Source organism: Agelaius tricolor, unplaced genomic scaffold, assembly GCF_023055355.1.
Source record: "Agelaius tricolor isolate 1412-34295 unplaced genomic scaffold, bAgeTri1.0.p SCAF_5, whole genome shotgun sequence".
NCBI lineage: Eukaryota > Metazoa > Chordata > Aves > Passeriformes > Icteridae > Agelaius > Agelaius tricolor.
The window spans coordinates 24,270,158-24,284,823 of NW_027269265.1; the positions used below are offsets into that span (position 1 = coordinate 24,270,158).

Sequence of the window (14,666 nt, forward strand, 5' to 3'; positions counted from 1 at the left end):
ATGCAAGCATTTTTCCAAAACATGGCAAAGATAGAGACAAATCTTTTCTCTCATGTTGTACACATGCCCATTGAATAAACATTATATAAGCACATTATATTCCAACTGTTTTTCCAGCATAAGAAAAAATATTATTTCATCCCATATTAAAGCCATATAAATCACATATAAACTTTGTATCAGTGAGTTTTACAATGCTTACATTTGTAATGAAATGGTGATAGCAAGACACTGTTACTATACATTTGAAAATGGTGATTCCTTCAAAGAATAGGAATGTGCAGATCTCTTGTCTATCACAGTTATCCAAAAAGTGTCCCATGTTGCCAATTTTAGATTTCCTTAATTCCTAAAAATATAGTTTCACTGGTAGGCAAATAATTTGTCAGCTGCATATTTTACTTATGAGCAAGTGATGAATTTTTAATGGTTTGTTTCATCAAATAAAAAGAAATAAAACTTTAATTTCTACATGTTTAAAAAATAATTATTTATGCTGCTAAGGGCTTAATTAGGTGTTCTGTGGGATTGAAATGAAATCTCTAAGTGGACATGAGAAAAATTTGAGTACTTCTGACAACACTTCTCCTTGTTTAAGTGTATCACATAGCTTAAAGAATATTAAAAATATAATGGATTCTGTGCTTCCCCTGGAAACTCCCTATCACTTAATTTTTTTCATGTTTTAAATCCCAATTTTCTTTCCTCATTATTACATGGAGGTCAATCACTGGTAGATGCAATGTAGCTCCTTCTAGAAATATTTTTTTTTTATTTCTTCAGTTTGTGGACACTTAGCAAGGCTGTAGTATGGCAATTCATATATTTCACTAAAGATATATAATTGGCTTAAAAGGCAAACACAGCAGGGCAGCAGCAACAGTAATCACAGTCCCAGGGCTTCAAAACATTAAACTTAGTATCTTTTCTTCTTCCCCCAGTTCTTCTGCCCAGTATGCAGCCTTGTCTTTCTCTTCTGGGCTTGTAGTCGGGGACTCAAAGACTTGAAAATGGATGTGTAAAAGGAATCATCTAGCAAGCAAATCTTTTCCCTTTTCTGTATTGCTGATTAGAATCACAGAATCATAGAATGGTTTGGGATGGAAGGCACCTTAAAGACCATCTTGTTCCACCACCCTGCTGTGTGCAGGGACACCTTCTACTAGACCAGGTTGCTCAGAGCCCCATCCTGGCTTTGAACTCTTCAATGGATGAGGCATTCACAACTTTGCTGAGAAAACTGGTCCAGTGTCTTGCCACTCTCACAGCAAAGAATTTCTTCCTCATGCCTAATCCATTCCTACCCTCTTTGTTTGAAGCCCCTCCCCTTTGGCCTGTCACCACAAGCCCTAGGAAAATGTTCTTCAACTTTCTTGTAGGTACTGGGAGGTTGTTTGGAGGTACTGGAAACCTTCTCTTTTCCAGGCTGAACAACCCCAACTCTTTCAGCCTGTCTTTGTAGGAGAGGTGTTCTAACCCTCTGATCATCTGGGTGGCCTCCTCTGGACTCCAGCATGTCCACATCCTTCTCATGTGGGGAGCTCCAGAGGACGGCACAGTACTCCAGGTGGATTGGAAGTGGAAGTGGAGCTGGGGAATCCAGAGGTGTGGTGGTGGTCCTGCATTTGTTATGTACTTCCCTTCCTTCCACCTGCCAGTCCTTTTGCATTCTAAGTCAGAAAAATGGGGAAACAACCACTCTTGTGTATTTTAGGGGTAATATTAGAGAAAGAAGACTGCAGGTTCACAGAGAGGATGAGCTGAGGAGGGGAAGATGAGAAAGACAGGCAAGCATCCATCTTTACCAGGGTGTTTCTGTCCTAACCATCTTCTTGCTGCATATGTTTTCAGGTGTTCCTCAAAATGTGGTAGTTTGCAAACGAATAAATATTTTCAGTCATTAAGCCAGGAACAGCATATGGGTTATAACCTGTCAGAAAAGCATGGTTTTGTTTTTGGAAAGTAACCAGCAGGCCTTGTGTTTTTGGCTGATAAGAATGATTTACACTGTTCTCTGGAACATAGCATAAGATCATAATTACAGATAGCTTGAGTGGGATTATAAGTGATCAAAGTCTTTAATGCCTGTGCAGAGGAATGCGTTACATTACTTTTCATTTTTAGGAGTATATCTTTCTCTAAGGGAAAGGATTTTTCTCAGTCATTGGAACCTGAGCAACTTTGAAGATTCTGCTCAAATAAGAAATACTGTAAATTTTACTTTATTACAGTGAAAGGGCAGTGAAAATTCTTCTGTATTCAATTTCTGTCTTGTCAATATGAGATTCTTCTTGATTTGTGTTAAGGAAAAAAATTATTAGATCTTTTTCTCTATTTTAATGATAAAGGAAAAAAAAATCTGTGAAATTCAGTGTCTGAAAAATTCACAGTAAATTAACATTCAGAAAAATCTATTATCTATCTGCTTCTGCCTTGTTTTCCTGAGTTTCTTGTAATTCCATAAAGTATCTAAATTGTCATTTAGTTGTTAGTAAAAATGCCTAGATACTTTCTAACCTTCAAAAATAACAGTCAGATTGGAAAACAGCATCTGACATAAAAAGCACAACTTCATATTTTTTGCTGAGTTGGGAGTTTGTGTATTTGCTGTACTCTAAACAGTGGAAGTTAATTATGTGAAAGAGCCAAATTCCTGCTTTGCAATGCCTGTAGTGGACTCTACTTACTTTCTTCTGTTCTTAACAAAATGGCCTCTCCCAGCCATCACATACCTGGTTTTTCTCCATATCAGATTCCTTCTCTCTCAGTCTGCTGAGAGAGAAGGAATCAAGTATCCACCACTTTGGCCTTTTTTTATATCCATTCTCCCCCAAATATGCAGCTTTGCCATGTTTTGGACCACTCCAGTTGACCAGCAATCCCTTGGGCTTTCCATTGTGAATCTGAGCATGGGCAAGCGCTGTGTGCCTGAGTTGAGCTTGTGCCACACTCAGCCCATGGCAGCAGCACTGGTGTCACCTGGCATTGCTCAGCTTCATGAAGTGCAGTGCAGTCCAGCACCCTCCAGCAGCTTCCCCTGGGCTGGTAGGGCCCACACGTGCACTGACAACAGCACTGTCACCAACAAGGTAAGTGGAGACCATACAATCCTGTTCCAAGTCATAAATACAACACAGTTCAGATCCCAAGTCAGAGATCTGGTAATTGTTATCTGTCCTACAACTTCCCTATGCTGTGAATTTGGGCACTTTTATTTGAGCCTTTCTAGTTAGGAAGCTCAAGAACCCACAGAGCAGCCCTTAGACATATTACAGTGTAAGAACCCATATAGAAAAGACATTTGGGGGGGGGGGGGGTGGTAATGCAGAGTAGAAGGAATTTTCTGTATATTTATATAGTTTCCAAGGTGATGCTACCCATCATAGACACCATAACCATATAAAGATAAATGTATTCCATCCAGACTGGATACAAAAACCTGTACACCTCAGGCAAGATACAGCACCTTGCTATTTCTGCTTCATAGCTGCTTATTGCTCTGCCAAATCCAGATTTTAGGCTTTTGGAGAAAAAAGTTGGAAGGGAGTGGGCGCACTTAGCTTTTATTGAAAAGCATCTGTCTTGTCAAAATTTTGCTTGGTTTGTAGCTGTCTAATGATATACTTTGAAATACTCTCAGGTTCACCTTTTTTCTTGGCCATTTCTCTCCACAAAAAGTAATATCTAAAAGCATTTTTCTTAAAGAGAAATCTAATTAGTAAACCATCCTTTCTTCCTGTAGCTTAGCCTGAAGTTATCAGCCAAATAAGGCTACATTGAAGAGGATGGAAGTGCTAAATACACAATTCAGTAGAAGTATTTTATTCTCCTCTAGAGATTCATAATTCACATTCTTGTCTGTAGAGCCCTGGTGTCAAGTAAGATTCCTAGGGACTAATATCACTGAGTTTAGAACACTGGATTGATATTTCTTTCTTGGCTAATTTATTTTGGTTTTTTGAAATTATTTTTCTTGGATCTTTTTTTAATCAGGATTATAAGACATTAAATTGTCACTGTTCTAGAAATATGGCAGAGTAAAGTCAAACCTTATATAACATGAATGTATGACATCATTGGGTTCTTTTATTTCAGTAAGACTTAGTTTCATATTTAGAAATAGGATGCTGATTTTGGTAGCAGGTTAAAATACAGCAAATAGTCAGTGTTAATAGAGAATGCCATATACATTAGAAATGCAGATTTTTAGATTTACAGAAACAACCAGAAAGGCTGTTTTAAAATTCTGATTCACTGGAAAGCTGGCATTTCAGAAATTCTTTCATCACATTCAGAAAACTGATTCTCATTCTCTGTGAAGATATCAAATGGATTCTTTAAGAGTCGAATGCAAAGAAACCATACTCAGTGTAATATTCTCTGCTGTAGGGACCATCCGAAGAGGCAGAGTATCTGCATGCAGCCATCACCTTTTTCATCCACTGTCCAGATATAAAGGGCCTCTGTGACCTTGTTCAAGTCCACTAACTGCAGGCAGCAGCCAGCCTCAGGATTCTGAGATGTGTTGTCTTTGCTACTGCACTGGGAAGCCTGGTGAGAAAGGAAAGTGATTTCCTGTGCACCATTGAGTGGGAAAATGCTGCAGCTGATGTGTGCTGCCCACCTGATGTGAGTTCCATGTGAAGATTGCTCTCTGGAGTACATGCACAGAAAACAGTCCAGTCCATTGACTGGGTACTGCTTGGTGCTGTCCCACTGCTGCTGGGTATAGGTCTCAGGCTAAACAAAGTGCAAATGTTGCCTGTGTTTCAGGGGCCACAAGGCCAATTTCCATGACAAAGTGAATGCAGTATTTTTAAAATATAAACCAATACTCATGGGGAGTATTGTATTGTAACCAGTATTACTCCTGGTTACAAATTACAATTTTACAATTCACCCACTTGCAGCTGTATAAAAAGGTCAAAATGTCACCAAGAAATAAACCGCTGTACTATTTTTTCAGTGAATTAAGCACTAGTTAAAATAATTTCCATATGAAATCTGAATATTCTTATTTGCCATTTGGAAAGCATTAAAAAGAGTTCTGTTTATTTTCTAGTACACATTATTTCATGAGAACAACTTTTTATCTTTCCAGTGGTGATGTTCTACTATTCAGAATAGTAACACAGAATGAACTAACTTTCTTTCTATCTAAATTGAATGATTTACTGCTGTTGATCACCTCTCCCAGAGTGAAAAATAGCAGGAACAACTGTTAGTTTGGGATAAACAGATTTTGTTTCCAGCTGAAACCACACAGAGCCAGGAATCATAGGGGCAGTGCTGGCTGGGAGTGAATCAGCCCATCCATCTGAAGGCAAGCCTGCCATCTACTGAAGGCCCAACCCAACCTCTGCGATGTGCCTGGGAGAACTGAAACTGAAGTGCATATGCTGGTAGGTGTGCAGGCTTCCATTGCAGCCTTTGCAAGGCAAAGAGAAAAAAAAAAAGAACAAAACCCAGTTCAACTTTTCATCAAAGCTGAGTATGCAGTATGAATCTCTATGCTTTTTCACTCTGGCTTCATCGTGTCTGAGATTAAACAAATTCAACAGTAAAAAGTAGACTGATTCTCTGTTTGATTGACTAATCTGACCATACATAAGGATATGCCTGGGTGAAAAGGACCATATAAGATTATGAGATTGATGCCATCTTGAAGATATTCTGAGTGAGAATTCAAGTGAAGCCCTGGAAATAGCATCATGGATATCATGGGGCATTTTACTGTTTTGACAGACATTTGATTTCTATGAAAATTTAATTGAGCTTATAAAGCAATTTCATCCTCATTTCCCCATATGTACATGTAAAACATGACAAAATTTAATATTTGCAAGTTTTCTTTAAATCGTGTCCACTAGGAAGTAAAAGAAAAGAAACTGTACAATTGTTAAAGCTTTTCATGAAATATTTTAATAAGGATGTAACAGTTTCCACATTAGCAATTTTTAGACTAAAAGGAGTTGACTCACAGTCCATTGAAGGGAATTAGGATTTTTTTTCTCTCATTTTGATGGACTTTGAATCAGACAACTTTGAAATACTAAATTTATACATTCATTTAACAGTACCTAAGTTTTGGTGAAAGAAATGTACAAAGTAGCATCCTGCTTTTTGCTGCTGAGGAAAGTTAAAGGGTATAATTCAACAAAAAAATCTGTAGTCAATCCACCACCACAAATACTAGATGCCTTAATTGTCAACCTTACACTTTACACTGTACTTAAGCACTGCAGCTACGAGTACAATGCTATGGGTATGCTGCTACTAGAGATTTTTCCAGTCTCTTGCTTCATATTGCCAGTAGTTATAATTGATACAACCACAGTATTGTGCTAGAGAAGTGATTTGTCACAGCTGCTGGGAGACTTGCCACTGTGTGACACTGTTAGCATAGGTGGTAGAAAGCAAAAAACATAGCTGCTTATTTCAATACAGTCTGTAGCAACACTTCTGTGTGGGATAAAAGGCAGTAGGGATAGAAGGTTTCATTTAATCAGCTGTCATTTATCAAAGAAAGCTTCATCTGTTTATATGAAATTTGTTTTGTCGTAAGAGAAGAAGAGAGAAAATTCAAGAGAGAATTTCTGTGGGGGAGACAATGAAAATGAAAGAGTTAGAAAAAAAGACAATGTTTTTATCTGGAAAGAAGCCTTCTTGAGCATCACCCATTTTAAATGCAACCTTGCAAGTAGCCACCACAGACATAAGTACACAGTATAAATTGCTTCAGAAAAACACGTTCACAACACAGTGACTAGAATCAAATAAAAATCAAACAAGAAGACATCTGGCACACATTAAAAACAAGAATTCTTAGAAATGAAACATTAAGAAGCTCTGGGTCAGTATATTACATTGGCAACATATGAAACCCATTTTGTTGGGTTTTTTTAGTGCAACAGAAGAAACTGGAGCTAGGGTAATAGCTATTACTGAACAGCTACTTTTTCTGTCAAGTATTTATTTCAGAGACTGGTGGAGATTTTTAAATGACTCCCCCTTTTTCCATATAGGCTAAAGTGACTTTGCCATCATCTAGGTAATTCAAAAACTGTCTCAGCTCCCTTCATTGCTGTTTCACAGCTGACGGAGCAGGCTCAAGACAGCAGATTCACAGTCTATGCTCCCTTTAAACTTTAATATCAGCACACTTTATAGTGTGTGTGGACAGATTCAAACATTTCCCAACTGAGCAGTCCCCCCAGCTCCCATCTCAGTGAGTCCCAGCCCTCTGCTCCCTGTGTGTCACGGGACTGCTTATCTCCCATCATGAGCAACCTGCTGCACAGCTCCAAAGCAAAGCAACAATCAGATTTTTTCTAAGACATTATCTGCTCTGTTTCTGCCAAGGAGCACAGAGAGCCAAAGTCCCAGTGAGTTGGAAGCTGTCTGCAAAGCAAAAAAAAATCTCCATGACTATGCTGCTTCTTTCTTGGGGACTTTTTCCTCCCTGCTTTCTATTTTATTCCAGGGGAGGGAAAGGTAGGCACAGAGAGAGGCTACTCACTCCTTCCTGGGCGAGGGCAAGGTATGGGTTGGGGGGAATTTTTCCAGCATTTCTAATCTCTGAAGAGGAGGTGTGTACTGACAGATGTTGAGTGGGGTCATTTTCAGCTGGGGGGAGTCTGAGCCTGAATGCTGGGGCTTGACTGAAGCAGGCTCGACTCAGTGGCCTGGGGTGTTCCACCAGCCAAGGGGAAGGGCAAACTGTACAAAAGATGGAGGGAGAGAAGTCACTGCAGGACCTTTACAGCCACTTGTCAGACACAGAGAAGAATGGCAGAGCCAGGCCACCAGACCCTAAGCTACCAGACCCATGAGAGCCACAATTCACTAAGTGGATGTCAAAGCATCAGAGAATGCACCGGCTTTCAAGGGGGGCCAACAAGGGTGCAGGGGGGCAGCAAATCAAGGATGTGGGGTTTTCTTCACTCTTTCTTGCGCCAAACACTGGTGGGAGTGAGCAGGACCAAAATCCCCTCCCTCCCAGCCTCCCCATGCCACAGCCCTGGCTTCGCTCACCCTCCAGCTGGGGGGCAGTGAGGGAGCTGGGGGACAGGAATGCTTCCTCAGAGGGTGGTAATCCTGGAGGTGCAAGTGCCATTCCTGTACATGCTCCCTGACTCCAAGTTGTCTGGGGGAAAGTCCTCCACGCTGTATGCCCTGCTCTTGAGGGCAGTGGCATAGTAGTCGATGGGTTCCTCTGCAGCATTGTCCATCCAGCTGAGGCAGAGCAGCCTCTGGAAGGACCGCTTGAAATTGTCTGAGAGAAAACCATAGAGGATAGGGTTGGCACAGCTGTTGGCATAGCCCAAGATGACAGAGAGCTGGCTGATGGTGGCATCATCCTGCTCTACAAAGACATTGACCAGCTGCACAATGTAGAAGGGCATCCAGCAGATGACAAAGACCATCACCACCATCATGACCATGAGTGTGATCTTGCGCTCTGAGCGTTTGCGTTGCTGCCAGCCAGCCTTCAGGGCCACCATGCGCATCTTAGCGATGATGAGGATGTAGCAGAGGCAGATGGCCACCACAGGCAGCAAGAAGCCCATCAGAAAAGTGTAGATCACAAAGACCACCAGCCATCTCTGGGTGGGCTCTGGCATGAGCATGTTGCAAGCCACTGTTCCATCACTGTTGGCTGCTGTGTTGGAGAAGATGATGATGGGCAGGATGATGAGGATGGAAAGCACCCAGACACCCAGGTTGACCATCTTAGCCACCGTGGGCCGGCGGTACCTGGCCGCCTTGATGGGGTGCACCACGGCGATGTACCGGTCCACACTGAGCACCGTCAGGCAGTAGATGCTGGTGAACATGTTGATGGCATCCACACTGAGCACCAGGCGGCAGAGCAGGGAGCCAAAGGGCCAGTGGTGCAGCAGGGTGGAGGTAACCAGAAAGGGGACGCTAAGCATCAGCAGCTCATCCGCGATGGCCAAGTTGAGGATGTAGATGTTGGTGGCTGTCTTCATCTTGGCATAACGTAGGATCACGTAGATGACCATGGAGTTCCCGCACAGCCCCACCAGGCACACCACGGAGTAGATGAATGAGATGAGGATGGCGCTGCCCTGAGACTCACTCAGGGTGCTGTTCGGAGCGCCAGAGGAATTCCTGCCGCCCGAGTCCATGCCCTCCGCCGCCGCCTCCTCCGAGGCGCCACCGGCTCCGCCGCCACCACTGTCGCTGCCGCCGCTCTCGCTCTCGCCGCTGTCGCTGCCTGCACCGCCCGGAAGCCTGGGGCAGGTGCCATTGGGGAGCATCCTCTGCCCGGACCCCCACGCCCCGGCTCAGAGCAGCAGGCGTCCGCCGCCGGCTGCGCTGGGCATCATCCTGTCAGGGATGCCGGCGCGGCGGCTGCGGGACGCGGGCATCGGGAGAGAGGCGGCTGCAACTGCTGCTCCCCGGCTGGTGAATGATTAATAGCAGCGGCGCGTCATCAGCTAAGGAAAGAAGGAGGGAAAGAAAAAAAAAAATGCAGGAGGAGACGTAAGTGGGTGTCCCTTCCCACCCCCCTCTCCCCTTGCCCGCCTCCCATCCCGCCCTCCGGCTGTTCGCAAATCCGGCAGCTCCAGGGCAGCCTGTTCCCTGTTCCCACTGCCCCACGCTACTCAGTGCCCCCCTATCCCGCACTTCTCTCCCCACCCAGTATAGTTTCCCCCACTTCCACTGATCCCCTTCCCCGTCCACCGTCCTCTCCCTCCATTCTCCGCAGCTCTCCCTCCACGGCACCTAGGTCCAGACCAGGGGCACCCCTGGCAAAGGGACTATCCTTTGTCCTTTAAGAAAAAAAGCCTGGGTCTTGCATGGGTGAGCAGTGTTACCTAGGCAAGCATGCCTCATGTCTACGCAGCTGCTGTAACCCTCTCCTGTCACTGCACCGTCGGCATTGCCCACCTCACAGCGCTGGCACCAGGCACGGCACCGAGCGACAAAGCACAAAACATTCAATCCTGTGCACTCAGCACTGTCCGTGCCTCCCAGCGGCACGCAGCTCCACACCCCCGACCTTGTCCTGTCCCACCACCAACAACTCCAGATATCACTCATGAGCAGCCCTGCCCCTCTCCACACGCTCTGTCCTGAAAGATGCCCCCCTATCATATTGTAACACCCTGGCACATGTTTTGCCTCTGTCCATCACATCCAAGAGTGAGTGAGCAATTTGCACACTGCAGCTCGACACGACTATTTACACCACTGTGGTGCCAAGACCATCTCCTGCTGTCCATGCCTCTGTCCCCACACATCTGCTTCCAATCATAGGATCACTTCAAGCTCAACCACCACATGCTGCCTCACCAGTGTTAAAACCCCCTCTCTTAAAATATACTTAAAATATATAATATATTTATATAAAATATGCAAATATATATTTAATATATACTTAAAACATATGCATATCCCTGATAGGACTGTATCCACACCAGTGGAGGCTACAAACCCTCCTAAGCCTGTACAGTGACACAAACCATTGGTACCATCTCCATTCATATTCTGCATATATGCACTACATAACTTCTTCCAGCTGTACCCACCAACTGCTTCTATACATTGGCCTATACTGTGCTGTTTTTTACATACACCCTGATTCTAGATGAACACACATACACCTGTAGATCCTCCTGTTGTCATCTCTAGGCAGACACTGACACCTTAAACACCTCATCCTCACCACCAGTTCTAAACACACGTGAACATCTTCAGGTAGTCCTAAAGCTGCATCTCTTCTCTGGCAAGCAAATTTTTCTTAAAAAAAGAAGAGCATGACCTTCCCATACACCTCTCCTGCTGGGCAATATGTCTCTTCTCTCTACATGTTATTTTTCTGAGTATACCATCTGTCCTTACATGCTTGTACATAAAACTAAATCCCTTTTCATATACCACCATGACCATTCTCTATATACCAGCTGACTGTTCTGTATTAACCAGACATGGTTACTCACTAGTTCACATAGACCCTCACACTTGCTCACTGCATCAACATTCCCTCAGCCGAGGCATACCCACAAAATACTCAGTAAATGCTTGTTTATTCTGTTGTTTGTAGCCCCCATCTGTGTGAGCAAAGCACACCTGTTTGGTAATGACCTGTCTCTTCACATAAACTGCTGCACAAGAGCACCGCTTACTTTTGTCAAGAACAGCAGGTCCACATCACACAAATATCACCACGGTGCATATGCTGCTATATGCTCCCCACTGCACTGCTATACTCAGCATCACACATGCATCCTTGCAACCTACTCATTTTACCGTGCATACATACCCATCACCTCCTACTGTTCACACATCTTGTTATCACCGTCTGCCCACCATCACAATTATGCATATTATCACTACCCACCACCTTAATATGCAGATACATGCAGCATTACCATCAATTGATTATGACCCATCGTCAGGAATTAATTCTCTCTAGAACCATATATATCCTTCTACCTCTCATCAACACCAGCATCTATTTAAACACATGCATGTAACCTCTCTGACTGAATGACTTTGCCCATATCAGTCATCACCTCCAGTCATACACACCTAGGCACTCCCATGTGATGGGCATGAGCTCTTTGACACCTTGTCAAGAGTGTTACATTTAGCACATGCATACTTTTGCATGACCCTTACCAAGCTGTTTCTTTTCCTTCCATGTTTAAAGAGCAGATTGTGAATACATATAGATGTATATATACACCCCTACACATTAGAAAAGTAGCCTTATTCAGTTTTTAGTAATTGCACACAAGTTCTATTTGGATGACACACTTTGTGACTTTTGAGGAATTTTTTTAATTTTTATTCTAATATGGAAATGCATTTATTGAGTAGTTTTTGCGAAAGATCTTACTATTGCTATAACTGTTCCTGTATATGAGGGTTTAGCTAGGTGTTTGAACACTTGGGGATGTTATACAAATTAAAATTCATGCTTACATTTGGGTTTTAGAGGTTGTATATTCTGATGTGTTAGCATCAGGGCTTCCAGCATACAGAGAAAAAAAATTATATTTAACACCATGGAAAATCCTTTCTTGCAATGTGCTATCTGACGCTGCTCAAATTTCTGCAATTACATAAATTTAGCTGAAGATTTATCTTTAGAGTTTGTATACTAGAGAATATGAATCAGCCTTCAGTCACTGATATGAGAAGGAGCAGAAGTCAATAGCTGCAAAGCCATCAACAAGAACATCTGGTTGGTTTCAGCACTTCAGTCTCTTGGAAAACCTACAGTTCAAATACAATCCAATTTTTGTTTACATAAACATTAGTTTTGAGGGTCATTTGCTTATGGAGCACAAACCAAAGGGTTTCCTTCTTTCACATTGTAATAAATTGACATTTAGACATTCATGCTATTGCCCATTTCACATTACTTTGCCATGCTTGGATTGGTCCACGCCCTGCTCCCAAAAGGGTTGGTAAAAACTCTTCTGTTGAAGTAGATGTGAGCATGGTGTTCTTTCTTACTTCATTTATTCAAAGTAATTCACTTATAAATTGTGATTCCTACAACCGTAGTAGCCCCATTAGGCATCACACACATACCTGCTTGACATAAGTGCCCAGAAAAAAGAAATGCCATCATAGGCATAATTATAATAATGTACCCTGTGCTATAGCATAGACTCAGAAGGTTTGATATCTCCATTCACTGAAGTTTCCTTTGGATACAGAAAATTTCACAATAGAGAATGATATCACCTTCCAAAAAGGAGTTGTTTGAGTGCCTGCTTAGTCTCTTAGATCAGTTCCTCTAACAAATATTATAGGTATTAATTTACTGAGAATTTATAGCTACTGATCTTTACAAATGTTCAATGTTGCTCAAAATTTTTAACCTCAACTATTTGATAAAGTAGAAATATTTGATCAGAAATAATGCATTTTATTATCTCAGTAATGATATACTGCCATTTTAAATACCAACACTGGCGTAGTTTTAACATTCAAAGATTCCTTTAATGCAGAAATTCTGACATAAACCAATTCTAATTTAGGAACGTACTTAGAAATTTTATTCTTTTGGAGTTCTTTCTTTTGCCTAAGGACTTTACTGTAAGGAGTAGACCAGAGGTCTAAACTTGTGTTTATAATCCACCTGTCACAAAGTGGGGAAGGGCAGCTTGACCTTCTCAACACAGTCTACAGGTTGGCCTAAGACATACACAGAGCCTTTCCAATTGCCCATTTTTGTTGCAACTCTTGCCTCTCATGGAAGGCAGGAAAAAGAGTTATCTCTCAGATAAACTTCTAGGCCATGCTGGGAAGTCTAGGACTAAGGCTTAGGCCATGCCTGGGGTTAGAATTAGGATTGAGACAAGAAGCCCATAGCTCCAGGTGCAGTTGGGGTTCAAGGGGGAGGATCAGTGGTGGGGTAGTCTGTGCAAAGAGCTCACACCAGAACTCTTGGGATAACACTGGACATCTCAGGATACAGTTCATCCCATGCCTAGGCTTCTGTTAGGGTCAGGAGAGAGACAAAGCCAAGAGCTCCAGCTGAAAGGGGTTGAAAAGGGTTTAAAACCTGAATAAGGTAGGGGAAGACTCCACAGATGCTATCCCCTTACAATTTTCTCCTCTTTGCTATAGGATGGGGGCTCTGGATAGGGTAAATCTTGACTACTTGTCAAGCCCCCCCTTGGACTGGGGCTAGAAAAGAGACAAAGCCAAGAGCTCCAAGAGAGCTGAACTTTAAGAGGGACTGGTAAAGGGTGAGGAGAAGGCTGCAATTTTTTCTCTGTCCACATTCTCCTACAGGAAATGGCTGGGCTGTCAGGTCAAGGTCCATTCCAAACACACTGCAGGGTTAGACCTAGGTGAGGCAAAGCCCAGAGCTCCACATGATGAAGCCCTTCCCAGTGATAATCAGAGTGCAATCCCTTCAGCTCCATCTGAGCTATCTGAGGTGAGAGTGCCAGTGATAATTAGAGTAGCTGGCAAACCTTTCTCCTGAAGGCTGTGTAAGGCTGACACTGAAAATCTCCAACTCAAAAAAGCCTACAAACAGCTCCCAAGGCAGATGATACCTTTTCTCTCTGTCAAGATTCATTGCACCTGTGTCATTGTGTCTTGAGCATCATGGCAAGAAAAAGCAAACAGTAGTGACACTTAAAATGAGGTCTATGGTAATTCATTAAATATTTAAACCTGAGACAGTATATGAATAGTTTTCTTCAGTAGCTTTCTTTTGAGCACAGCAGTGATGTGGTAATGCATGAGACTGCTCTAATTTGCATACACCATAAACCCTAAGTAAATTCAAAAGAGTTTTTGTGGGCTGAGTCATTTCAATGAGGTCCCACTGACTAATTCAGTAGTGTCTCCTATTCAAACTGTAGACACCCTGTGCACCACTCAAACCAAGTGTTTCTTAAATCTTGCTGAGAAATTAATGAGTGAACACTTACAACCATATATTTCTACAAAATAGTAAAATATAATATAATTTGGGTAATCAATTGAATTATAGCTTGCTATAGTTTTGTTAAAAACCATTCAGTACCCATTTCAATAGCATATCTTTGGAAGTCATACATTTTTCATTACCTTTTGATTAAGATGGAAAATTTTGTGCTGCTTGAACCACTCAGATGTAAATTCTGTTCTTAATTTTTGAAAGATACCATTGGGTGAGCTTT

General features: G+C 42.4%; 1 protein-coding gene across 2 annotated transcripts; it reads right to left on the minus strand.

Annotated features, from left to right (window-relative positions):
* Positions 1-5,896: 5,896 nt before the first annotated feature.
* Positions 5,897-9,951, minus strand: SSTR1 (somatostatin receptor 1). 2 transcript variants are annotated; one of them, XM_071426859.1, is made up of 2 exons: positions 9,846-9,951; positions 5,897-9,464 (listed from the first exon to the last, which is right to left on the minus strand). In XM_071426859.1, the coding sequence occupies exon 2, from the start codon at positions 9,282-9,284 to the stop codon at positions 8,082-8,084; it is 1,203 nt and encodes a 400-aa protein (XP_071282960.1). In that variant the 5' UTR covers positions 9,285-9,464; positions 9,846-9,951; the 3' UTR covers positions 5,897-8,081. The 2 variants fall into 2 exon arrangements, with proteins under 2 accessions (XP_071282960.1, XP_071282961.1); XM_071426860.1 differs by lacking the exon at positions 9,846-9,951 and having other exon boundaries at positions 5,897-6,596; positions 8,035-9,489.
* Positions 9,952-14,666: the final 4,715 nt, after the last annotated feature.